This window comes from Anarhichas minor, unplaced genomic scaffold (genome assembly GCF_050575085.1).
Source record: "Anarhichas minor isolate MPS153535 unplaced genomic scaffold, ASM5057508v1 ptg000042l, whole genome shotgun sequence".
NCBI classification, from domain to species: Eukaryota; Metazoa; Chordata; class Actinopteri; order Perciformes; family Anarhichadidae; genus Anarhichas; species Anarhichas minor.
Window position 1 is genome coordinate 3,721,100 of NW_027466488.1, and position 25,509 is coordinate 3,746,608.

At 40.7% G+C, this 25,509-nt stretch overlaps 3 protein-coding genes and 1 long non-coding RNA gene across 9 annotated transcripts in view; 2 read left to right on the forward strand and 2 right to left on the reverse strand.

Annotated features, from left to right (window-relative positions):
* Positions 1-7,291, forward strand: part of prtga (protogenin homolog a (Gallus gallus)) — a 27,484-nt gene extending 20,193 nt beyond the window's left edge. The window contains exons 11-19 of the mRNA XM_076110196.1: positions 1,416-1,511; positions 1,625-1,811; positions 2,504-2,631; positions 2,760-2,930; positions 4,696-4,875; positions 5,025-5,148; positions 5,268-5,409; positions 5,699-5,812; positions 6,500-7,291. Of these exons, the coding sequence (XP_075966311.1) occupies positions 1,416-1,511; positions 1,625-1,811; positions 2,504-2,631; positions 2,760-2,930; positions 4,696-4,875; positions 5,025-5,148; positions 5,268-5,409; positions 5,699-5,812; positions 6,500-6,928 (1,571 nt within the window). The 3' untranslated portion in view covers positions 6,929-7,291. The remainder of the gene's footprint in view (positions 1-1,415; positions 1,512-1,624; positions 1,812-2,503; positions 2,632-2,759; positions 2,931-4,695; positions 4,876-5,024; positions 5,149-5,267; positions 5,410-5,698; positions 5,813-6,499) is intronic.
* On the reverse strand, positions 3,275-11,856 carry LOC142970049 (uncharacterized). Of its 3 annotated transcripts, none has more exons than XR_012959164.1 (3): positions 11,740-11,856; positions 5,693-7,904; positions 3,275-5,450 (listed from the first exon to the last, which is right to left on the reverse strand). It is a non-coding gene; the product is annotated as an uncharacterized LOC142970049 (long non-coding RNA). The 3 variants fall into 3 exon arrangements; XR_012959163.1 differs by having other exon boundaries at positions 3,275-5,130; positions 5,293-7,904; XR_012959162.1 differs by having other exon boundaries at positions 3,275-7,904.
* A 109-nt stretch (positions 11,857-11,965) lies between these two features.
* On the forward strand, positions 11,966-20,065 carry ccpg1 (cell cycle progression 1). 4 transcript variants are annotated; one of them, XM_076109852.1, is made up of 11 exons: positions 11,966-12,069; positions 12,810-12,899; positions 13,120-13,231; positions 13,987-14,072; positions 14,169-14,358; positions 14,501-14,596; positions 16,214-16,555; positions 17,025-17,071; positions 17,313-17,429; positions 17,644-18,953; positions 19,170-20,065. In XM_076109852.1, exons 2-11 carry the CDS (start codon positions 12,840-12,842, stop codon positions 19,357-19,359), a joined length of 2,550 nt encoding a protein of 849 aa, XP_075965967.1. In that variant the 5' UTR covers positions 11,966-12,069; positions 12,810-12,839; the 3' UTR covers positions 19,360-20,065. The 4 variants fall into 4 exon arrangements, with proteins under 4 accessions (XP_075965967.1, XP_075965968.1, XP_075965969.1 ...); XM_076109853.1 differs by having other exon boundaries at positions 14,504-14,596; XM_076109854.1 differs by lacking the exon at positions 14,501-14,596.
* pigb (phosphatidylinositol glycan anchor biosynthesis, class B) lies at positions 19,962-24,148 on the reverse strand. The gene is made up of 12 exons (XM_076109856.1): positions 23,734-24,148; positions 23,495-23,624; positions 23,261-23,378; positions 23,043-23,147; positions 22,763-22,893; positions 22,535-22,675; positions 22,398-22,449; positions 22,088-22,299; positions 21,296-21,360; positions 20,991-21,210; positions 20,232-20,409; positions 19,962-20,144 (listed from the first exon to the last, which is right to left on the reverse strand). The coding sequence occupies exons 1-12, from the start codon at positions 23,843-23,845 to the stop codon at positions 20,031-20,033; spliced, it is 1,578 nt and encodes a 525-aa protein (XP_075965971.1). The 5' UTR covers positions 23,846-24,148; the 3' UTR covers positions 19,962-20,030.
* Positions 24,149-25,509: the final 1,361 nt, after the last annotated feature.

Genomic DNA, 25,509 nt, shown 5'->3' on the forward strand with positions numbered 1-25,509 from the left:
GGAGAATCTCTGGGCATAAAAAATAAGGCTCATCTCATATTCCGAAACCGTGACCTCAGATTCTTTCAGAGTTTAATCTCGGCCTGACCTGCTGGCCCTGGTCTGGCTCCAGTGAAGCTCCTCAGGGCTGTATGGGAGTGCAAGAAGCTAGACTCCACCCCTCCTAAACTTCTCTAAGATCCATGCACACAAATTCATCGCCTGTGGTCTGCCTCTTCTCAAGAGACCCTAAATGTCTCATACTCCAGCAGAAGTGTGCTTTCTGCTGGATAGACAGGACTGTAATAATAGTAATAGAGTCAAGATTATTTTAGTGTCAATTTGAGTAAAATACACATGTTCATTTTTGAGCTCTACATTTCTTTATGTGCTTCCGTAACCAACAAGCCGGCAAGAATATATTGCTTTAGAGTGGCATCTATTGCAGCATATTTTACAGTTGATACACAGTGACTAGTAAGCACAAACAGTTTCAAAAGTAGCACTTATAGTCGGGTGAATTTCTGATTAACAAACATACATATTTAAAAGTTCCTAGATCTCAGATTAAAAACTGCTTTGATCGTAATTTATCAATATATGCATACATAGTATTGCAAAAGCGATTTTCATCTTTCCACCTAAGCATGACCAAGCATTTGAGATACGTTCATTCAAAAGGTTGAGGATCAGTGTGCATTTTTTTTGCTGTATGGAGGAGTTGACAGATATGACCCAGAATATCGAAATTGTATGCAATATTCAAATCAGACCCTGATCATTATTCTTGTAGGGGTAAAAGGGACATTTGGTCAGATGGGTTTTGTTCAGCGCAGGGTCTTCAGGGTCTTCAGGGTCACTGAGGCCTGCAACTGCTGTTGACCGACATGCGATGTCCTTCCCAGTGGATTTTGTCCTTCGATTTGACCCCCAGATTCTGGACCTGAATAGGAGTGGCCACTGACCAATGACCAGCAGGCCTGATTGGGGCCGTAGAAAGGGCCTTCTTATTTTCTCAAAAGACTCGAGGTGACGGGGTGATGGATAGTGAAGCTCCTCTGTTCTGCTGCCCCGAGTGCTGCAGAAACTGACCAAAGGACTTACGTCACTGAGCATCTGTCGCACAGCCTCACCTCTGGTTCCCACCACACCATCAAACCAGAAGACCTCACTGACCCCACACAGTCCAAGTCTCTTTCATGTAACACTCCTGCTTCCTGTTAGCTGTAGGAATCACGTTGTCATCTGTCTTGGTGTTGTGGTCCATGGTGAATAGTTGAGTGTTGGTGAGAATAAATCTCTATGGATGCTGACTGAAGTCCAGATCTGTGACTGCTAGTAGACTGATGTATTTTGCAGTGAGAATTTTGTGTGTTTCACATTTCTATGATGTGATTTATTTAGACATGTTGGTATCTTCCTTTTTCCTAATGTAGACCCAAGGAAGAAGTACCACGTTAAACTGCTGGCTTATAATTTTGTGGGAGATGGCTACCAGGCTGACCAGACTATCAGCACTCCTGGATGTGTCTGTAAGTCCCACGATATACTTGAAAAGACATTTTTGTGTGTGTCTGACTCTGAAGCATGATGCTGTCGCTTGTATTTGAACATTAAATAACATTACTTTCAACGTATCTCTCAGCTGTTAGAGATCGCCTCGTGCCCCCTCCACCTCCTCCTCATAACGTATACACCAAGACTAACAGTTCGACCGCCGTGTTTCTGCGCTGGGGTCGACCTGCCTTCACCTCCAGTCATGCGGTCAACTACACTGTCCGCTGCAACCCAGTGGACCTGCAGAACGCCTCCCTGGTGCTCTACCTGCAGACGTAAGAATTTCTTCATCATACAACTTCTAATTTTATGCAGGTTTAATCACTGTGTTGAACTATGAAATTGATTAATGCAGCTTTAATACATTTGTGGGGAGTTCTATGTAATGCTTTCCTGTTTTAAATAAGTGTTTCATGGAACGTGAAACACTTATTTAAAACACATTTAACTGTGTGTTTGTGTATCTTCCTGTGGGATGACATTTCAGCTCTTATCTTAACACCACATTATATTATTGACATATCACAGCCTCATCTGAATCATATCACCAAAACGGTTTCTTTACAACCCTTTACGCTTAACAACAAAAATACTTTCCTAATACTTGTTGGAGAAAGTTTACTGGTCACCAGAAACTCTCAGTTGTTTCTTTTCCACCATTGCCGTCACAGCTCCATATCACCATCTGCTGGGCAAGGCCTTTTATTAAAGGACCAGTTTACAAACACACATGTGGATTAATATAATTACAGCATGATTGCATATTGAATGTATTTTTGTATTCTGTGGCACACCATTTCCATTGATTGTATTGTTTTAGAGTGATCTACACAACTGATATCTCAAAACCTCAGCAAATCACGTTGAACTGATTTGGATTATAGATCCTCATCTAGGCAAAAGGAAATGTAGTATGTTTTGAATGAACTCGCCCCTAAAAAGCCTCTGTTATGTCTTTCTTCTACAGGAGTGAGCAGAGCCTCCTGGTGCGAGATCTGGAGCCTAACACCAAGTATGAATTTGCCATTCGCCTTCACATTGACCAGCTGTCCAGCCCCTGGAGCCCTGTGGTCTATCAGAGCACTTTCCCCGATGGTGAGTGCAAAATGATCAAACATTTAAATCGTATTATTAAATATATGATGATCTGTGAGTTTGTGATGTCTGCTGCTGCTGCAATGTCATTTTATTCGACCAAGTTCCTTCTGTCTGCACCCACACAGCTCCCACTCTGCCCCCTTCCAATGTGAAAGTGACTCTGATTGAAGAGGACACAGCGCTGGTTTCATGGAAACCCCCAGATGAACCCAACGTAGCTGTGACACATTACACCATCCTGTATGCCTCCAGAAACGCCTGGATAGCTGGGGAATGGCTAGTGCTGCAAAGAGAAGGTAAGGAGGAGTGTGGAGAGAAAGAGGTTATACAGGTATGCAGGGGGAACCACAAAGACTTCCTACTGTCCCACACAAATGGTCCATTGGAAATCAGTAACCCATTTAATTCTCCTCCTTGTCTCTGTTCATTGTGATCCCTGAATGGTGCCATGACAGGTTGAGTTCACTGCTTTTGTCTTACTGATAAAAGACCAGTTTTGAGGTTTCATGTGATTACAACAAAGATTTTGATTTACTTTCTTATTGACCCTTTTCGCACAAAGACTATTTTGAACCACTTCTATTTATAAAAACAGACCATATCTTTCCCAGCGATACACTTTATGCAAATACAAGTGCAGCAGTGTTGAATGCATTTATTATCTCTTTCTGATTGTATGCATTTGATCAAGTATTATTCTAAAGTCTGCAGATAAATGCAGCTTTAAACTCATATTCTCAATGTGAATAAGCAAAAAGAAGGCTTTTGTGTTTGTACGTACGTGTGTGTATGTTTTCTGCGCTGCTGTAAAGTGTCATCCGTGTCAGATTGTGTATGTGATTAGTTTTCATCATGGTCAAGCTTTCTAAAATAATCAACATACAGACTTCATCGACGTGTAGTTTCTAGTTGATCTTAAAACAGTTTCTTTAAACCATGTTTAGACATAACTGTGTCTATAACTATGTCAGGATCAGAACAATGACGTTTTAAAATGGGTTTCATTGTGTATTCTACAGCAGACGTTTTGTGTGCAGGTCTAAATGCGCTCTTTCAAGCAAGATTCAGTTTCCTATGAAGGTATCTAAAGAGAAACACATCGTTTGCCACATTATAACAGTTACCTGGGAACATTTTTTGTTTTTTAATTTACACTTATGATGGGACAATTATAATTTGTGTAATCAGTGGGAATTGAGTCAGACATAAAGTGACTCTTTAATGGACAGATTAACAGAGATATAAACTACAAGTGAGAGTTATCTGTTCACAGAATTTTTTGTTTTTGTTTTATATGATTAAGGCAGAAAGAACGTTTTAGTGGAGAGTTCCAACTTCAAGAAATATACTGAATGATTCCTACAATATTTTTGCCGCAGCAAAAATAAAGTGAGCACTCTTTGTAAAGAAACCATTCCACTCAGTCACAGGCATTGTAAAGCTGTCGCTCTATCTGGTTTCTGAGGCAACGTAGGTGTTTTTCAGGGCAGATGGCCTCATGAAAGAAAAGAAGACACCCTATTCCCCCTGGTGAAGGGGTCAAAAGTGAAGCCGTTCACAAAGCCCCTCCAGCCCATCCCCTCAAACTGAACACCGACCTCTCTTTGGTCTCTGATGGGACCCTGGTGGTGTGTAGACTGGGTGGTACTGAATAAGGGAATGTGTATAGCCCTGAACCCCTGATCCCCTGACCCCCTGCTCTTCTCTCACATAGCATCTCTCAGCTATGAGGATTGTCTTTGGGGTAACAGTGCAACAACTATGTGTGTTTATTTAAGATGATCTCTCATGTTGGGGTGCTTAAATATATTTAGACATTAAAAGAATAGTTGAACATTTTGGGAAAGTATTCACTTTCCGCGATTTGTGAGTTTTACACTTTTGTTTTACGTACGGAGATATAACGGGGTAATTAACACCAGAGTGGAGCCTCAAAATAGCAGAACATTAACAACTATTAAACAACAGTAAATAAGGTTGAATAGACAAAAAAAACCTTTTCACCATTTTTTTCACAATGTTAATGTGCAGTTAAACACCAGAGTTAAATCTCACCAACAGGAACCATCACCATGTCACTGCTGGAGAAGCTAAAGCCTGGCCAGATTTACTTTGTGAAAGTTTCTGCATCCAACCACATGGGTGATGGGCCGTTTTCTCATACGATGGAGCTGACAGTCCAAGCAGATTTCTCCTCTGGTCATGATCCCCGGCTCTCTGGAGGCTCCACCCGCTCCACAGGTCAGTAACATCAACGTAATCCTGACAGAATCACCTCATAACATGCGATTGGGGTTTTTCTTTCATAGGCATTGAAATTGATTAAGCTTTTTCCGACTGAGCTTTGGCAAATGATTGATACTCTGACAATGTTGCTTCATGCTTCACAGGCTTTTCTGATGGCTTCTACCACCTGGACCAAAAGTCAATGACAGGGATCACTGTTGGAGTCTGCATCGCTCTCATCTGCATCATCATCTGCGCTTTCATCCTCGTCTGCAGAGGGAAAAACAGGTACTTAGTATGTCTGAATGCTTAGAAGCAGCTGCCAGTACATAAAGTTTCTAACAGCAAAAGCCAAATTTCCTTGAGTGTCGTCTGTCTGTGGTGACGTCATGTTTGTTTCCCTCCAGGAAATTGTCAGCTGTTAAAACTTACGGAGAAGGAGTGAACACATCTGCCTCGGCTGCAGGACATCTGAGCTCTGAGGGACAAGCTGAACATGCTGATGTGAGCGTCCCGATGATGAGCCAAAACAATTTCATTGATGCCAAGGTACTTGACACTTAGTACAGCATAACACGCTCACCAAAATCCTGAAATAATTGTGAAATATTGGGCTTTTTCAGGCCTAGAAAATGTTTGGAAATTTGTGAAATATTTTTTTGTTAATATGTTTTTTGGAAACATGAAATTGTATTTTAACAGAGATACTAACTGAACCACATACAATGTAGTTGCAAGAGTATCACTTCCAATCATATTTATTTTACAATAGAGTCCTGGTTACGTTTTCAGACTTCAATATAATTTAAAATATGTATTTTTATATTTTTACTTGTAGGGTGGAACGAATCTCATTATAAATTCTCTCGGCCCTGTTCAGTCCAGCACTGAGAAGAAAGAGAAATGGTTTTCCTTCAGCAGTAATGTGAAAAAGGACAGCAAAGCAGTGCAGGTAAGATTCATTCAGATAAGTGATGAGTCCTGCTCTTTAAATTGTCATCAGCAACTTGTAAATTGATAGCAAAACAAATACCCACAATTGATTTTTTTTCCAGTGTTGTAGTGTAGACTACAAGGGACTCTCTTGTCCTTAATGGAGCCTCAGGCTGCATATAAACCTGGCTATAAAAAGAGTAGACCCAAACCTCATCCTAAACCTAAGCAGACCTATTTTATGGTGCTTGTTGGAGGAAGTACACGGCCTGAATTGAGCTAAGTAGTGCTTACTCCCGGGCAAAGAAGGCCTTCTAACTTAAGCTTGTGAGTGAATTTTGATATTTAAAGGGCATTTTCAGGTGATCCTTTTCTCATTGAGTAATTATGAATACGGTGTAAGGAAGAAGGATGTAAAGAAGATATAGAGGTTGTTGTTTTTTCATCTGCCAAATGTTACTCTTAAGAGCAACAAAATGAAGAGGAAAGAAAAAGGGCTTTTTGGGAACTGCAATGAAGACTGGAAAATTGAATCAAAAAGTCTTCTGAGGCTCCTATTTATAATTTGGATGATAGCATGTGAAGACAGAATAAGATTTCCAGCAGGTTTGCGTGTGACATCAATATAGGTTGCAGCTATCTGCAACTACACAACGGAGCCATAAACACTCAGACTAACTGAAGCAACGTGTTCTCTGTGTCGTAGAATATGAGACACAGCTCCGCCTCCTACCATCCCGGGACCACAGTGTTGACCTATGAAGAGGAGCTTTCGATGTCTCCAGACCAGCCCACCACCCTGCAGGCCCTGCTCTGGCGTCCCGGTGACTCGGAGGGCTCCTCCAACAGTGAGGGCAGCCACGCAACCGGTGATTCGGGTCGTTACTCTCACGACGAGACAGAGATGACCAACCTTTCGTCTGGAACCAGCAGCCGCCCTCCGTCTCTGGCGGCGGAGGACAGCGGAGGTTCGGAATGCAGCGCCCCCCCTGAAGAGTCAGGAGAGCTGATGGAGGAAAGTCACACTGACCTTAAGTTAATGGAGTCTGTGGAGAACACCTGCTGTCGTCATGAAGAGCAGAGCAGTTCTGAGTCTGCACTTTCTCTCCAAGTGTGTGTGCCTGAGTGTGTGTGAGACTCTGTGTGTGTGTGTGTGTGCTTGTGTGTGTGTGTGTGTGTGTGTGTGTGTGCGTGCTTGTGCATGTGAAGGCAGTGGTACACTTGCAAAAAAGTCAAACTGCACTAAAATAGCAAAACAGCTGAGAAGATCACCTCATAGAAATGTCTGTGTGCTCACTGCAGCTTCATATTTTTTTGATTTTTACACTCAATTATTCATCTTCTGGTGAGACTTTGATGAGAAGATTGAGACCACTTGGATAGAAGAGTGGTTTCAATCTTTTCATCTAACACGTTATTGTCTACTCTACTCTAGCGTGTTTCTCAAAATGTCTAACTGATCCTTTAACTATGTCGCAGCCAACAACGGAAGCAATTCATTTAAAAATTCTAAAATTCATCCACGTTAACCTCCTGCAGTTATTTTCCGTTGTAAGTGTACCACAGGCCTGAATGTAAGTATGAGAGAAACAAGGAAAGAAACCTTTTTTCAGCCTTTATCCTGGGCCAACACACAATGAACAGAAAGCCGACAAATGCCTTTTACAGTATAAAATATTGGCAGGGAGGGGTCATTCGATTTCTTTTACTTATTTCTTTTTCATTCAATGAATGTCTTTTTCTTTTTTTCTTTATTTGTCTGTGTATGTTTTTGAAAATCTCACCCACCATGAATGTTTAAAAAGACTGTCAAAAAATGTGACAAAAAGTGACATTTCTGACATTATTTAAGAGAGTTTATCACTGGAGTGAAAGGGAAGTGTGAGTCCTTTTCACTTATTATCTACCTCGGTTTACCTCCGGGTAACCTTCCACTGTATATTTAATAACTACTTATACCTACGTTTTGTGATGGGCTGCCTCAGTTTCATTACATTTTATACTTCCTGATGACTTGTCTTCCGATTGTCATCCAATTTTGTCCTTTTCTCTTACTTTGTCCTGATTTTACTGGATGGTAAGGGCGCTGCAGCTCTGTCCTCTCGCTCCACCTGTTGTGAAGGATGGGAAACATACAGTTTGTTATTTATCTCCTCAGATGTAGCTGAGGTACTGAGCCAGTATTAAGTGTTTTTTGATCATTTTGTCCATTATTGAGTAATGGTGTGAAAAGATAATGAATGTCTGCTTTTGTTTTGTATGTCAGTGTGCAGCTGCCCTTGCTATTCCTGTTTTATACTACCTCGATTAAGAATTTATTTTATTGTCTTATTGTTTTCCTAAACTCAGGGAACAAAGTTTAGAACACTTGAAAAGTCATGTAGTGTTACATGCTTAACTGACAGGGTATCTTCTCAGTACTAAACAGTTGTAGAGTGTAATAGAGCCTAATAGAATGAATGTATCTGCCCTCCCCACAGATGAAAACCCCCTCTGTAGTTTCTCCTCAGGTCCTATAACGTCTGTTTTTTACAACAGACTCTTTTGTTATTGACTTCTTCCTTTTTCTTCGTGTAAAGATTCACACCAGCAGTGCTTGCAGTGGCGTGTCGGTACAGAAAAGCTTTATAATTGGCCTTAATGTGGGAAAGCATCCCTCAGATGTGGAAACCAAAGCCTAATCTTTCTGAGGGAAAAGCTCCACGTGAGGATGCAAAACATGGAGAATGATTGTAGTAAAAGCAATGGAAGTGTTTAATCAGAGATGAAAATGAAGATTTGAATGGACACCATAGAACTATATTTTTGTTAGAAGAGATAGTACTGAGTACACATTCTAGTTACCTGAAAGTAGTTTTTTTTGTTTTGTTGGAGAGTAGATAAAGAGTAGCACTTGTTTGCCAAGTAGTTTTGTATTATCTGCCAATGTGCAGCGGTGACTGTGATGCTATTAACCAAAGAGTTGTTTGCTCCCTGAGTTTATTTTAGTCTCTCAACTAATCTCCGGCAGAAGGTTACTGAGGAATGTGAAATAATCAAAACACGTTAGACCAAAGATGAAACGCGGCCTTTGAGATCAGTTGAGCTCCTCAAACGAAGCCTTGCACGTTAGTGGCCTTGACCCGCGGCAAAAAGAGTGAAGAGAGTTGCGGGTTAAAACTCTGAGGAAGTGCCAGCAGGATAAACAGGCACTTAATGATGATAGAGTGACGAAAAAATAATCAACGTTATGCACACGAATCAAATTATTCTGTCGCAGAGTGCCTCGAAAACTGTTGCAAACAGATGTCTGTAAATTGTAGGTGAAAATTATTAAATACAGTATATTATATTGAGTCGTGTCTGTGTTGCAACAGTGCAGTCCTGTGAAAACGAGCACCCACTGATTTTTCACCTGAGTGAAACATAATTTACAAAATGATTTTAAAAGTTTGTATCTGGGAGATTTCCTCACGTAGTAGATACGTTTTAAACAAGAAAAACGAGTATTTAAATATCATGCCTTTTATACAGATAATTTGAAGATCTCACATTTGTTTTCAATTATCATAAAGATTGTAGAAAGTTCAGTGGGTACTCAAATGTTTTGACATATCTGTATTTTTAATCAGAGGATTCTGCGGAGGATTCAATCATGGAAAACTTTCGGGATGAAAAGTGACACAATCAGCTTAACTTTCTTTTAAAAAGCAAACAATGTAAACCAAATATTATTTTAAGAGGTCACCGTTGCGTATTGGCATACTGACAGAGGTCCGTTAAAAAGAATCCTATCTTTGTGTGAAATGTTTTGTCATTTTCAGTGTTCTCATATTACTGTTTAATATGTTGTTCTACGAGAAAGCAGGATGAAAGCTGTTTCTTCATCATTTATTTCCACTAAATCAAGTTTTCCTCTTTTAAAAAGAAAATCTGTTGTCTTTCAAGATAAAATGGATTTTTTTATACAGTGGAGTCATGATTTTCCTCACAAAGTAAAAGAAGGATATACGTTTCCATTTTAACTTGATCCATAATGTGTTCATATATCCTGTATTGTTAGAGCTTTAAGGGCTCAATCCAGAATATGAAAACAGCTCTTGTGCTTATTATCTGACCCCAAAATGTTCAAGTGATGTTGTGAAGCTGTGATAAGATACTGACCTTTAACTACACACACACACACACAGCTGCTGGAGCCATACATGTTCTGAATTGGGCCTTTTTTAGTTTATACATAACACATAAGTGGTACCTCAGGTTTTTATTTTTTCATGTTCCTGTTAAAGGTGCAGATTAAATTTACTTGGGTCATTAATATCTGATTGAGGTCAAGATCCTCAAACAAATGTCCCGAGATGTTGGTCTGTTGTCTTTCATCTCATGAATGGTGTTATGTTGTCCAAACGTGCAAATTTAAAGGGATGAAACACAGAATCTTGTTGTCCCTTTTTGCAGTACTGTTGTGTTTTGATAATGAGGTGGAGCGCTGCGGGTCATTTTTAGTCAAACTCAGGGAAACCCACAGCTGCTCCTCCTCAGTGAGAAAGCAGGTTTAAGTCTTGAAAATTGAATGTACCTTTTTGTAATTATTATGTTTTCTGTTAATGTTTTGTTATATTTTGTCTTTGTCAGCAAAGTCACCTGCAAGTTGTTTTTTGTCAAAAAAAAAGGTTTAGTTAGGATATTTTAGACATTGGTTAATTATGAAAAAGTCTGATTCTCAAATTAAATAAAAGTATAAAAAATGCAACATGTCTTCAATTGTTTTTACTGAATATGCTGTCTTCATTTTTCATTGCTTTAGTTTTTTGTAACTGCAAAGAGTGTAATTTTATCCACAATCCAAGTTGTTACTTTAACTTCTCCAATGGCCTTCCAGACAGGAGACATATTTGTAAATAAACATGAAGGGTGTTTGAAAGGTTTAACGATACATTTTTCTGCAAATATTTTTGTATTCTTAGAACATATTTAGTATTTTTACTGTGTGGTACTACGACCTTTACTTAAAGAATCTGAAAATGCATTATACTTATACAACAATTCTCTCAAAAAGACTCAAATTACACCTAAGTTTGCATTCCCAAGCACATTATATGACTAAGTTATACATTTAAACATTTTTACAAGTAAGTCTTAGCTTGTTGTACGACAGTTAGTGTCACATTAGTGCTGGAGATGATTTTACAGACAATGTTACAGTCTTCATCACTTTAATGTGCTTCAATTGGTTAGAATTTAAAGTTCCCTTATTGCTGCATGTATATAAGCGTATACTCTTTAAGCTATTATGTAAAACTATGAGCAAAACACCTGTACAAAATTGTATTACCAGACATCTACATATACACCTTAACAGTGACCTCTACTGGTATAACATGCAGCAGATCATAGGATTATTGATTCATAATGAAGTTATTACAATAATTATGAAACAAAAATATAAAACAGCATGTATGATATACAATTATTTATTATTTTGTAAGGTTTGGTTCCATAAAGTATCCTCATTCTGTGATGTGGCAAACAGTCTGCCATACAGCTAAACCCTGTTTGTATATTGTTAAACCCACTACACAACACCATTCGTACTTCTGTTGTGTGTCTGTGGTGTTAGAGTGTCAGTATTTATGCGATGTTAGTTATTTATTGCTTCAAACTAAAGGACCATTTTAACTTTTGGTGGTTTTGATGACGAGTGAGTCTTCCCAGGGTGCACAGTAGTGTCGTATAATAACTCATAGTACCAGCAACACTAAAGTTACTGAACTCGACCTTCCAGTTGGGCAACATAACTTTGTATTAGTCAAACAAACATTCTGTTGACGATCAGCCGACAAAACGCACCAACGGCCCACAACAACGACGAGCACGTGCTCTCTGGTGAACAGCTGCACATTTCAGCATTCGTGACAGGCTTTATAAAACTTCTGCTAACGCCACGACACAGTACAACACACCCACGTGAGTTTGTCTTGTTGTCTTTTCGTCATGATTCATTCTGTTGACGGTCTGCTTTGTCACGCTTCCTTGTTTATGTTTTTTACGGAGCCACAAGATTTGTTTCCACCCTCGCTGAGCACGTTTGGCCACTGTGATGACTTATGGGAAATGTAGTTCTAAGACTTCGGGGAAGGCGTCGCGCTTTGTTTCCACCCATACCTCTTAAAACTACATTTCCCATCTACAGCCATCTGTTCCGCGTTGTTAACGGATAACATGAGCTGGGGCATACTGCAATAACTCTTGAGCTCCATGTAAACAGCTGCTTCGTCGTTGGGAACACAAATACCGGTGCGTTAAGTCCATTTTCTTAGTTTTTCACAAGCTAGCTAGTGATGTTTAAAGCCTGCTAAAGAGAACTATCGTTCTCGATAAGGCTCTACATTTTGTTCCGATGATGCTCAGAGGCGATGTTAAAAACTAACGTGAGCCTCTAAGTTAGTTAACTAGCTAGCTGCGAACCTACCCTTCAATGTCACTGTGTGGTTGATGTTAACGGACGATGCTAATGTTTGCTACAGTGAAGAGCTCTGTTGTTGAGGGAAACGTTGGTGTTTTCATTGTCAGGCCGCAGGAGCTCGCTTTATTTGTTGGCTGCTATTGTGGTTTGTTACGGATAGAGGTCGCTGTTCACATGTGTTTCATTATTATTATTTATATAGATATTAGTGTCATTGTTCGTTGTCAGTGTGACTCCACACCGACCCATTCACTTTTCATCAATGAACACAGAAAATTAGCAGCAAATGCTTGTATCAGGTTCCTGCTTTTTAATGCCTTTATGTCACTTGATTAATATATCTGACTGTCAAATACACCCAAAGAAAGAAAAGGAAACCGTTTATTTGTATAGCACTCTTGAAGTATATTATTGTATTTCATATCTTGATTATTGACGATAATAAGCTAGTTTTGGACTGTTAAAACTGAAGATTTATGACACTGTTGTTCAGCTCGTGACTCACTGACACACCTTAACTTTTTCACCACTACATGCTGTTTCCAGTATTTAACTTCATTATCTCTTCTAGATCCTTGTCTGTTGCTGACAACTGACAGAAATGTCAGAGCCGTCAAGTGATGCAGAGTCCTCCTGTGGCTGGACCATTATCAGTAATGAGGTATAGCAATTAAAGAGTACTTTTGCTTATTTGTTGTAGTTGCTAGTCAATGCTACAAATTATCTTACATACAAATACTTACTGCAGGCTCCCTTGCTTTAATACTGTACGTCTGCATGTATTGGCTGATTTTTGATGCAGTAGTTATGATTTTGAATAAATATGTATATGTATTTCTTCCATCAGGCTCAGTTTTAATGTTTGCTTATTGTGTTTACAGGGTTCAGATATCGAGACTTTGGGATCGGAGGCTGCAGTGGAAGCTGAGCTGTTAGAGCGCCCTCCAGTGAAGGAAGCAGAGCTGCAGGATACACAGGCTTCTGTACACGATGGTAAAAAATCCTCATCATAAACTCTTCTATCTTCTTGAGTTCAACAATAGTTAATATCAGTAATATGAACTGCTAATTATGTAATTAGTATGACATTATAAGAACAAAAAGGTTTTCTGTGGTGCATCAAGTGTTTATGTGCAGACAGGAATATATGGAATTAACGAAACAAGTGAGAATTACCCAATGCCGTTCATCTTAATGCCAATACTTCATCTTAATTACTCGAATCTCTGGGTAATTTTCTGCATCCATGGACCAATAGAGCAAGCGTACTAGCGTTTTCTTCAACCCTGCCTTCCAAACCTCCGTCCAAGAGTGCCATCAGCTGGGAAGATTTTAACGGGTGTATGTACCATATGAGCGCAGTGCCGATCAGCTGTTAGCGAGCCGGTTGCTCACATGCACTAAAAGTCACGAGCCTGGCCCGACTGTGTAAACAAAGCACACAGAAACTCAAAAGTGGTTATTTGCCAATTAGCCGTGTATGACATCAAACTGAATGTCTTTGTTTTTTAGACTGTTGTCCGAGCAAAAGAGATCATTTGAATTTGTCAGCTTGGACTTTGTGATCGTCATTTTGCATTATTATTCTTTATAGACCAAACAATTAATCAAGAAAGTAATCAACAGGATAATGAAAATACTTGCTCTAATTATGAACGTCATTGCTATAGCGTATATTTTTGCTGCATGAATAAGTAAAATGTTACTTTGTTTATTCACACATCTTAATTTGTATGTTAAATCTTCAGCTCAGTGTGTTGAAGAGAAGGTTGCCGAGTCACTTGACGAAACTCTGGAAGAACAAACCATAGATGAAACATTGTGTGCCTCCGAGGTGAGAAGACTATACAAATAACCTTCAGGGTGTCTTTGAATAGTTTAGACGCTGCTCCCTTTGCCTTCTAACTTCAGTATATTGTGTCTCCACCAGGCCGGAGACGACACCAAAGGGAAACAGCATGTGGCTCTGTTGTCCTCCAGCGATCACTCAGACATTGTGACTCTTGGCGACTTGAAGGAGGGCGAGCATGTGTTGGTGGAAGAGGAGGCAGCAGCCAATCGGGAGCTTTACCTCGGCACCTCCTGCAGCAGCCAGTATGCCTTCACTGCAGCAGAGGCTGGTAGGACTGCAACACCACATACACTGTACTATCTTCTTTAGCCAGCTGATTTAATGTCACAGCCAAAGAGTCAACATAGAGGAATTAGACACACCAACACAAAAAACTCTGTTCCTCTGCCTTTTTTTCTACATCATCAAAGCAGGTTTGATGTTGAGTCACTGGAAACTTCCACAGAGTCTCGTGAACTTAGGCTGCCATCTGAGAAGTCAGCTCACTGGAGGCCGCTCTTTTCCAGGTGGCCTGATTTGAAACGGGAGTGAATCTAATACGATGCTAAGCTTGCTCAGCAATGCACAGAACTAATCCTGACCCGTTTCTGACAAGAACACACACTGTTTAATGACGTGAGCCAGCTGTGCTTCTTTAAAAATAGCATGATCAACCACATGTGGAAAAAAAGCGTTTCTCCACGTGTGTGCATGCGTGGGTCTTTGTAGGTCTGTCTACCTGATCGTAGTAGTGTAATTAATATCATAAGTGTAGTGATGTTAGAATTATGGTGAAATTCAGTCAGTTTAAGAATTGTGAGCCGATAATATGCCGCCATAACCCATGACTTTTTTTGTTTAATATCTGTGTGCATGAGCAGATTTAAAGTGTGATTCCAGAAAATATATCCCACACAGGGAATTTAGGAGAACATAAAATGTTAGATCTATAACTTGACTGTTTCCAGAAGGAGAGGAAAGAGATACAACACATATAATATGGGACATCATGCCCTACTGACCTGAAGACACCCCCATTCACACCTTTTTAAGGCATATGACCTGTGGTGAGGTATGTGACAGTCCGTCACCGCGGCCACCCATCACTTCGATAGTCGCTCTTCAGCGTGCCCAGCTGTGCTACCGGGTGTTGTACCTCGTTCCTCTCCTTCGGGGAACACAAGGTAGACATAACATTTCATTCCCTTTCAGTCGATTCACTTGGTACAACTCCTATAGTATAGTAGGGACATATATTCAGGCCCCGCAGAGCAACCACAAACTCCTGCACTGTAGTGCATCATAGACCCAGCTAAAAGGACCCTGCGTCAAAGCCAACCTCACAGGCAGATATAGCGAGTAGATATAGTAACTATTGATTCTTATATATAGATATAGACAGACCCTTATCCAGCAGCTCCTGAACTAACTAAACATCCACAATAGAGAAATGTGAGTTTATTTTGGTCCAGACACCACTGCTCGAATGCTCGCCATGTAAGCATATAGGCCTTGAGTGGATGCTGCCCTCTCACTCTGGATCGTTGCCACCACAGATGGGGGCAGACTCATAGCTATTACATTGGCACCACAGCGATCATGGACGCCATCCCGCCTACTAGCTGCAAAGATTCCAGAGAACGTGGTTTGCGTTCCAACAGAAACTGAGGGAGGCAGCAGTGATTCTTGACCACCAACAGATGTGCTGGAAAAGAAAACTGCTGACTCTGGGTTATTGAGCTCTTCTGCAAATTTACTGAAAAGGCCTAGAGCTTGAATGTGGGACAGAAGAAGTGGTAGCTGCGCCGCTGCCTGCTCTCCAGAGCCCGCCATCAGAGCCCAATCATGTAGATAGGCTAAAAATCAAACACCGCTCTCCTAGTGGGATCCAACGTCACCTCAACACATTTGGTAAAGGTGCCAAATGGCATCACCTGATACTCGTAGGCTGTGCCTTTGAATGCAAATCTTAGAAACTGCCTGTGGTGCAGATGTAACGCTACGCTTGATCTTATATGTTAGCATGATTAGCCCCACTGACACATGCTTTCTGAGCATGTTATTTTTGTGTGTCCCTCTTTTTCTGTTAATTTCTTTCCAGCAAATAATCACTGCAGCCATAACTTTGTGTATTTTGACTTTAGTTTTCCAAGTGCAGCAACCTACGGTGACAAACTCGAGCAGCAGTGAGGACGAGGCCAGACGAAGCACCAGCACTGTGGTCCGAAGACGACGGTTGAGGAAGAATACCACCAGCATCGTCACAGAGCCTGAGGAGGAGGTGCTTGAGTCTGGCCAGAGTGAGGAGGAGGAGGAGGAGGAGGAGGAAGAGGAGGTCAAAGAACATAAGTGGCTGCAGGAGAAGGAGGAGGAGGAGGCAGAAGTTAGAAATGTGGATGTCCGAATGCAAAGCCGTGGCAGCAACATCCTCGGCTATGTCCTGATCGCCCTCGTCATCGCCATCATGGGCCTTGGCCACTATTATGGTGAGAGGTTCACTACGGAGCTGAAAGATTTTAATGATGTTATCGTAATCTCCAGTTAACAGACGTTAATGTACAGATTTTTTATTGCCAGAAGATTTACAGTATAGCACCTTCATCATCTGTGACCGATCACATAATCCCACTGGTTTTCAAAGGAATTTGTTTGGTTTTGGTTCATGGCTCTTGTCTTTCAGATTTGACGTGCTTATTTTTGTTGATTCATCAGATTTATCAGTCTCCAGTTGCAGCCTTAGAAATGTTTCTTCTCCCACAGCTCCGTAGTTCACTTTAAGACCAAGTGCAAGAGATATCTCAGCGGTTTAGTTCTTATGTGAACTTTAAACAGTTTGTCCTCTTTGGTTCCTCATAACTGTCTTTGAGTTTTATAGACCACTGCAAACTGTGATGTAGACATGCTTCCCTTTGTTAAAACATTATGTAACATGTGAATAATCTGTTTGTGTTACAGATACAGTCCAGATTAAAGAAAGACAGGAGCCAGGTTTTTTTTGTCAGGTAATTATATCTCGCTTTAAACGTATTGCAGTCAAATCCACCCACAGAGACAATCTATCATTGACTTGAGTTAACACGTAAAGAATAAAGTACGGTAGTATTTTATTTCATTGCATTGCACCAGACCAAAATATTACCAGGAACATATATTGAGAGAGCGTTCTGATCACCTTCAACAATCATGACCCATATAACGACAACCTTAATGGAGCATGACTTGTGTCGTCCTTTTACCACTCAGGACCACTCAGGTGAGTTTGGTATGGATGACCTGGAAGAGGAAGAACTGCTCCCAGAACTGATTGAGAAGATAAAGAAAGAGAACCAGGAGCTCAACATCCAGCAGGAGCATATTCAGGTAACTTGTGTACTTCTTGGTAACATAATAAATAAATGTTATGAGTTACAAATCACAACTGAAGTAAAAACTAGTTTCATGTGTCCTCTTGCATTTAGTTTTACTGCTCAAATGCTGAATGATAAGTCATTCAATAAATGATCATATCTCATATCAACACCACTTTAAAAGCCAAAAATGTCTCTCTTTTCGTTTCCCTTGTTTTTCCATTAAGGCCCAGAGAGATGACCCGGAAATGCTGCTGAAACAGAAGACTGAAGAGAGGACGGACATTGTGTCTCAGCAGCAGAAGTTGACAGCTGAGAACCAGCTGCTGAAAACCTCCCTAGAACGTGAAAAAGATTCCCTCTCCGCCCTCCAGCAGGAGCTGAGAATCCTGCTCTCTAATATTAGAGATCTGGAGGCGATGGGAGCCGGTACCGACTCGCTGCGGTCAGAAATCCAGAGGCTGAAAGACCAGCTGGAGGAGCAGAAACGGCTGATCGAAAGCTTCCACAGCCAGAGGGAAGACATGGTGGCTGAAGCACAGACACTGAGGAAGAAGCTTGACAAAGAGAGAACGGTTACAGATGAGCTGAGGAGAGAGTTAAATGTGCTGAGAAATGACATCCCCAGAGCTGGAAAAGAAGCTGGTTTAGAGTCGGAAGAGCTCCAATCCCGACTGATGGAGCTGGAGAAGAGACTGAGCTTCGAGCAGCAGCGCTCGGACCTGTGGGAGAGGCTGTATGTGGAAACCAAGGAAGACCGAGCGAAAGGAGACACAGAGTCCAAAGTGAAAAGTTCAAAAGAGGGCATGGCAGGGAAAGTGAAACAGACATTTGATGCTGTGAAGAACTCCACTAAGGAGTTTGTCCATCACCACAAAGAGCAGATAAAGAAGGCGAAGGAAGCTGTGAAGGAGAACCTGAGGAAGTTTTCCGATTCCGTCAAATCAACTTTCCGACACTTCAAGGACTCAGCTTCGACCTTCATCAACAAAGCCAGCGGGTTTTATGAGAAAAGACGCGGTGAGAAGAACACAAAAGAGTCGTGGAAGCACGGATTCCACAAGCCTCAACAGAAGCACCAACGCAAATCTGAGGATTCCTTCCAGAGCGACCACAACACTCGAAAATCAGGGGAGAAAGTTCACGAAGGTCAAGACGCCCACAAGACCAACTCTAAAGGATGCTCCGGCATTCTTGACTGCGCCTATCAGGAGTCCATGAGCCGCTTCGACAAAGCCATGGAGCCAATCAGAGCAGACGAGTTTTACCAGCTGGTAGAAAGCTACGTGCACCAAGAAGTCGACCACTTCCACCACTGGAAAGAGCTGGAGGTGTTCATCAACAACTTCTTCCACAACGGCGTGTTCGTCCACGAACAGATGCTGTTCACAGACTTTGTCAGCGTCGTGGAAAACTATCTGACTGACATTCACGAGTCCGAGTATCATGGCCTTAATGGCGACGTATTCAGAGACCTTGATGACTTCGTCTACCGGCACTTCTTCGGAGAGGGTTACAAAAAGAACTATGGCCCGAGGTAAGTTAAAAAGTATTGTACCTTTTATAAGTAGGAATCTATCTAAATTATGCTGAAAGTTCCCAGCTTTGGAGTTTTCCTTTACCGTCCCATAAATTAAAGCATTACAGAGAACTCCTACACCCGTTGTCTTTGATTATCACGCCGCAGGTTGTACATGAATGAGTCTAACATTCTAATCTTAATGCCGTGTATGTTTTGTGTTCGACCACACAGCGGGCCATTTGAAAGACCAGACACGGACTCTAAGGATTCGAGGGCGAAGCATCAACAGCGAAAGCAGCAGAGAGCCAGATCTCGACCACACAGAGAGCGCAAATGGAGCCGATCAGGAAGAAACGCAGACGAACACATGGCTGACGTCAAAATAGAACTGGGTCCGATGCCGTTTGATCCCAAATACTGAAAATATCTCAACTGGTTTAATATTATAGATGCAAATTCTATTTCGGGTTGTGTTGAGATGTAAAGTCTCATGTTTTTTATTGTAAGTTTGCACAATGTTATCTTTGTAATGCTACTGAACGTTTGTTTTAAGTGGAGTAATCGTTATTTTTGAGAGAAAGATTCGGCATATCTGATCCACAAGTTTAGAAATGTGAAGATAAAACACTTTATGGACCTGATGATTTATTTCTAAAACACCATCGAAACACATCTTCAACCAGTGCACCTACGTTAAAAAATACACGTGAAATTATTGAGCAGAGAAATGTTGATTGGGATTTTTTTTTCTTTTTACAAAAATGGAAAATATGTAAATGCAACATTCTTTGATGTTTTTGTGTATATGTATGTAGTCGTTTTAAAGACTGTGGTTGTAATTTGCTCTCGGAGTTAAGATGCAGTTTTCTAACATTCCACCTCTTGCTTGTTTTAACTGGACCTGGCAGTTTTATTTGTTTTATTTACACGTGTTGGCAAAAAAATGACTGGAAGAAACAATGTCACCAAATGTAGTTGTGAAAATAAATACAGTTGGTGTGAAACATTTGACACATCTGACAATTGGTATTTCAAAATAACGAGTTTATTTCAGTAGTAAATCCATATCATGTGACATTGTTCCCGTGTTTGTCAGTGCCTTTCATAAATAAAGATGCTTCCTCCAACTCGTCCCTCTGGAAAGTGAGTATGAAATATCTCTGCTGTCCTCACAAACCTGTTCCCTTGCAAAAACACCGAGATTTCCTACAACAACAAAAAAACACATATATACATGTCACATGTACGTTTTGACAAATACATGAAGAAATATAATTTGTGAATATATCTTACCTTCTCCAAAACGTCAAACAAAACCAGATGGGTCGGTAGAGAAGATTTGTACGGGAATGAAGTTCTGAGCCAGTGAAGAGGATCGTCGTAGAACCCGTCGGCTTCATCGACGTAACCCTCGTCTCCGAGGTCTGGAGGACACTCGAGAAACCTCATCTTCATCGGGCAGTGGATGTGGCTACAGAGAGAGAGAGTACAGTCAGGTACACAGACCTATATTCAGAAATGGACCGTAGCCTTATTTACTTAATCTTTGGTCATATGTTTTCTGGAATCAATCACTATTCTTAATTTTATTTTGTATGTAGGCAACGTTCTTGTAAAGCTGCTTTTATTCAAACAATCACTGCTGCATTACTACATTTAGAAGACTTTAGCTGAATTTAAAAAGGGTTAAGATGTTTCTATTCCTCACAGAAAGGTGAAACCATGGGTTATTAAATATTTTAAACTATACCCAGCCCTAAGAGCTAGTAATGTACTGTACATTAGTGTACAGTTCAAAATAAAAATCACCTTAAGGTCCCTTTAATTGCTGTAATGGAGCTTTAAACTGTATCACACAGTCGTCATCGGCAGATTCAGTTTGCACTCTTGCAATGGAACAAATTATGTGGTCGAAAGTCAATTGTAAGCTCTGGACAATGTCCATTATCTTCAAGCTGTCGTCACCTCTCGAAAGCTTTATTTAGAACATCCAGAGCATCTTAAGAATTTAAAAAAAGATTGCGTTGTTGTGTGCCGCGCTCCAGTCCTCACCTATAATAAGGAGTTGAGTGACACGGCATGAGGAAGAGGACGTCTGTCTGCGGAGGGGCGGAGGTGCTGCTGACGTCACACAGGGTCTGGAGGTGGCTCATGACGTCCAGAGTGCCTCTCTGGTGGATCAGGCCGGTGTACAGAGCTGCAGCCAGGTTGCTCACTAACAGGATGGATGCAGCAGATCGTCGCCACGCTTTCAAATTAGCCAAAGATATCCCTGTAGTAGAAGAAGAAGTATTAAAAGACACATCTGGCTGTTCATTATCACAAAGATATTTTACATGTGAAATATAAAAACTCACCACAGAAGATCATACAGAAAGGCAGCACCGGATAGATGAATCTGAACTCCTTGTGAGGAAGCAAACTGAAGGAAAGGATTCGAACATGTCAGCAAGTGGCAGAGTTTTGGTTGTAAAGGCGCCCTGTGAGGTTTGTTACGACTAGTAACGCTGACAATATTTTTACAAGTGGGTCACTGATGGCGGGTGGCAACAACCACAACAATGTGCAGGTAAAAGCAGTTAAAATGACTGCAAGCAAGTAAATTAGATGTAAACAATGCAGGTTTCAAAATGATCAAAAACAAAAATCATGTTTCCAAATGTTTAAACAGCATATGTTTGTTTACAATACAACTCTACAGGGCACCTTTAAGTACAAGATTAAAGTACGTATCCTTCATGATTACTCAATTTTACAAATTTAAGAATAAAAGCTATTTATTAAATTTCTTTTGACTAAATAACAGAAGTGAGCACCTTCTGAAAATGTTTTTGAATGATTGTGATAATTTGTTTTATCTGAAGCAACACGCGTAATTCAGAATATTATTTGCTGCTTTGTTGTCAGCCGTCATGTGCAGACACACATTTGATAGGATGTTTTACCACTTAACACCTATTATACTTAGACGTTGTATATTTCACACAATTATTGCCACTGGAGATATTTTTTTACTTTTTTGCTTCTGCAGAATAACATCCCACTGAGAAAATGAGAATTACATTTGAAAGAATGAAAGATGGCGTCTTGTTCTTAAGTGTAATTCTTTTGATAAATACGGGCCCACGAATGTGATCACAGACATTTACCTGTAAACCACGACTGTCCAGATGACCGCTGCCAACAGAACTTTGTATTTTTTGAAGGCGATGCTGCAGCCGTGAAGGAAGAGCGGAAGATGAGGGCCAATCACGACGGCAAACCCCTGAGTGAAGTACCAGTGCCAGGGATGAGAGCCGTAGAAATCTGCTACACTATGCAAGACGTTAAACTTCAGGAAGCTGAACTGCACCATGGTCCACTGAGAAACAGAGAGAGCACCTGGTACATTTGTAAAGGGCTTGAATAAGCAGATGTTACTGGAATAAAAAAAATCATATGATGGATTTTAGGTTTTACCTTTTCATAAAATATACAGTCGATTACTGTTGAAATCACAACAGCCAAAGCTCTGGAAATGAAGGGAAAAAGAAGATTATGCAATAAAGACGTGAGGATGAAACGGATTCAGTTGACAGGAGATTTAAAGTACAAACCCGATAGGAATTAAGTTATGAGTGATGAGCCTCAGTTTGTTGTCTTCCAGCCAGAAATGGTACGTCACCAGAGGAAACCACACAATCAGGGCCGTCGGTCGAACGATGACTGCCAAGGCGACCAGGGTCAAATATATTTTGCTGGAAAAACATCAACAATGTGTCTTTAAATAACATATTTTAGGGAAGATATGAATTAAATATGAGAAAGACGTAACAAGCCGAGACCTGCTGTGTGTTTTGGATCCCGGCAGTGGAAAGTAAGAAAGAGCGAGACAGGTGATGGTGGTCTCCATGCTGTTGGTCAGAGTCCTGGTGCAGCAGTACCACGAGAACCACGAGCACATATGGCAGAAGAACTGGGGACCAGAACAAGAAGAGGCTGTAGGACACATTGTGTATTTTAGGCGACGAGAGAACTGAGACAGAAGGAAACCTCGGGGAGATCTGAGCAGACATGGAGCTCTGTTTGAAGAATGAACTGCAGTATTACAGGTCGACTCCTCACCGTCCATTTTGCTACGTCACAACTTTCCAACGTTCGGATGAGGAAGAAGAATTTTACGTCTGCAAACGCAGCGAATAGTGCTTGACTTATTCGTGGAAGCCATATCTGCAGAACAAACCAGACCAGGATTAGTGAAACAAAGTGACTAGAGGAAATATATCTGGTCACAGACACGCCGATGTTAAGGTTGTCTGGATAGAAAATGTGTGTGAACTTGCCAGGAGATAGACTGAGTCGTAGTTTATGAAGTATAATATCTTGTATATGAATGCAAAGAAGAGTGGATAGGTGAATCCTCTTATTCCTTCCTTCCATTCCCAGGTCACATACCCATAAGTCACACTGTTAAGGTCAGAATACGAGAAGGAAATACAAGAATATATAATATAACAATGATTATAATCCACAACAGTCCAGTCACATAGGTGCAGATGACCAATGTGAAAGGATATTTGAAGACCATACGATGGGAAACCTCCAGAGACTGCCAGTACTCATCAGGGACGAAGCTGGTCTGAACCAGGAAGCAGTTGATGAGTCTGAATGCCACAGAAAACACGACCACTCTGGTTCTCAGCTCACCTGTGGAGTTCAGGATAAATCACCTCATATTAGTGCTATTACTGATCTATTTTCATCACTGCATGCAGTTGTTTGGTACTATTCTAAAGATCACATATAGGGAACCCACCGTAATTAAGAGGACTCTCATCTTCCTTTGAGTACAGTTGGGATTTTCTCTTCCTCAGTTTCACATCTTCGACTTTATTTCCAAATTTAAGACGTGTTCGGATGTTCTCCATCAGGACATTTTCCTTCACAATATTTCAGTTTATTTAACCAACAGTATTCAACTCTCACATCTTCAACTAAACGACAGTTAATATATATATATATATATATAAACCTGGACTTCACTTAGCACAAAGTCAGCTGTGCTCAAGGGTTGTCTGCGCTTCCGCAGTCCGCACTCACACTTACTTCCGGCAGAACGTTGTTTCTTGACTTCAAAGTAAAAGGTCAACGCTACTAACGCTCGATGTATGATGAGCCTCAGAAATATTTGTTCATTACCTTCCATCCTTTGTTCCCTGGATACATTAAATGATTTAAACTCAGGTCTTTCTGATGTTGCTCAGGTGAATATTGCCTCTAAAACAAACTGTTACTGATTACTCCACCAGGTGGCGTAATCACCTGCGGCTTTTTTCTTCTGCCATAATTGAAAGTAGAAGAAGAATGCTTGCCTGTTACTAAACATCAGCCTCCTTGGTCTGCATGTTGTCGTGTCTCGTGTGTTGACCTCTGTGCCTCTTTGTCCGTCTGTGTTTGGGGATTACAGACACGGAGAGTAAACCGCTTCCTCGGTGAGTTATGACTGTTTATTAATGGCTTGTACAGCAGCTACGTTGTATTGTTTGAGTTGAGTTCAGCTCACGATAAATGGATAGGAAGCTGTCAAGCTAGCAGACCCAGTGTCAACAGATCCGGTGTGGGTTTTTCAAAATAAGACGTTAAAACATCTTTAATTCTCTTGAAATAGTTAAGGAGAAGATCACTTTTGTTTAGCTGAATGGTTTATATGACCATGTGAACACAACGTTTTGGCAGTCTAATAATTCTATTGAGTTAACTTGTTTGATTAAAGCGCATTACTTAATCATTACACCTGTCAACATTAGGATAGTTTTTTGAGATTATACTGCCATCAAGCATAGTGTGTATTCAGGCTAAATTATTATATTATATATATCTATTTGCCCTGTTCCAAATCCATCAGATAACTACAGATCCTCATTCAGCTTGTGTAGGATATACACGGGTGTAGATTCCTAATAATGCAGATGAAGGGTCAATGTTCACTTTTCAGCTTCAGTCCTGCTTGGATTTTAGTGATTTAGTGTCTCTGATGATGATTGTATGTGGAAATCTACTGTACACACAATTTACGTAGAAATACTATGTGGTGGCTCTGAATGTGCTATTATAGCAGTTACCTGCATGTAGAGTACATCCATGCTGAAAGTTATGCTGACAATTTTGTAAGAACATGTAATTTCAAACAGAGGAAAGGAGATACAAAATGAAGGATTAAAAAAAAAAAAGATAATTCCTAGTGCGTAGATAAAGTGTCTTGGATAACACCACTTTACTCTTCTTTCAGGATCATCTTGTTTCTCACCAGTAGGATTTCACAATAAAAGAAGCCATGTTACGGAGGAGAGTGCCCTTCACACAGCTCGCCTTAGCCACACTGCTCGGAGTCGCTAGTGGGGTTTATATTTACAGACCTTATTTTGAGCCGGTGCTGAAGACCTCTGGTCAACAAAACCAGGATGTCCCAAAGAAACAAAATAAAACAGACTGAACTCATGAATCACTCCCAGGAAATACTTTCCGTACAGAAGCCAGAAGAATCCATCAGAGGCTGCTGGACTATCACAACTGAAGGCCGAACCAAAGGAAA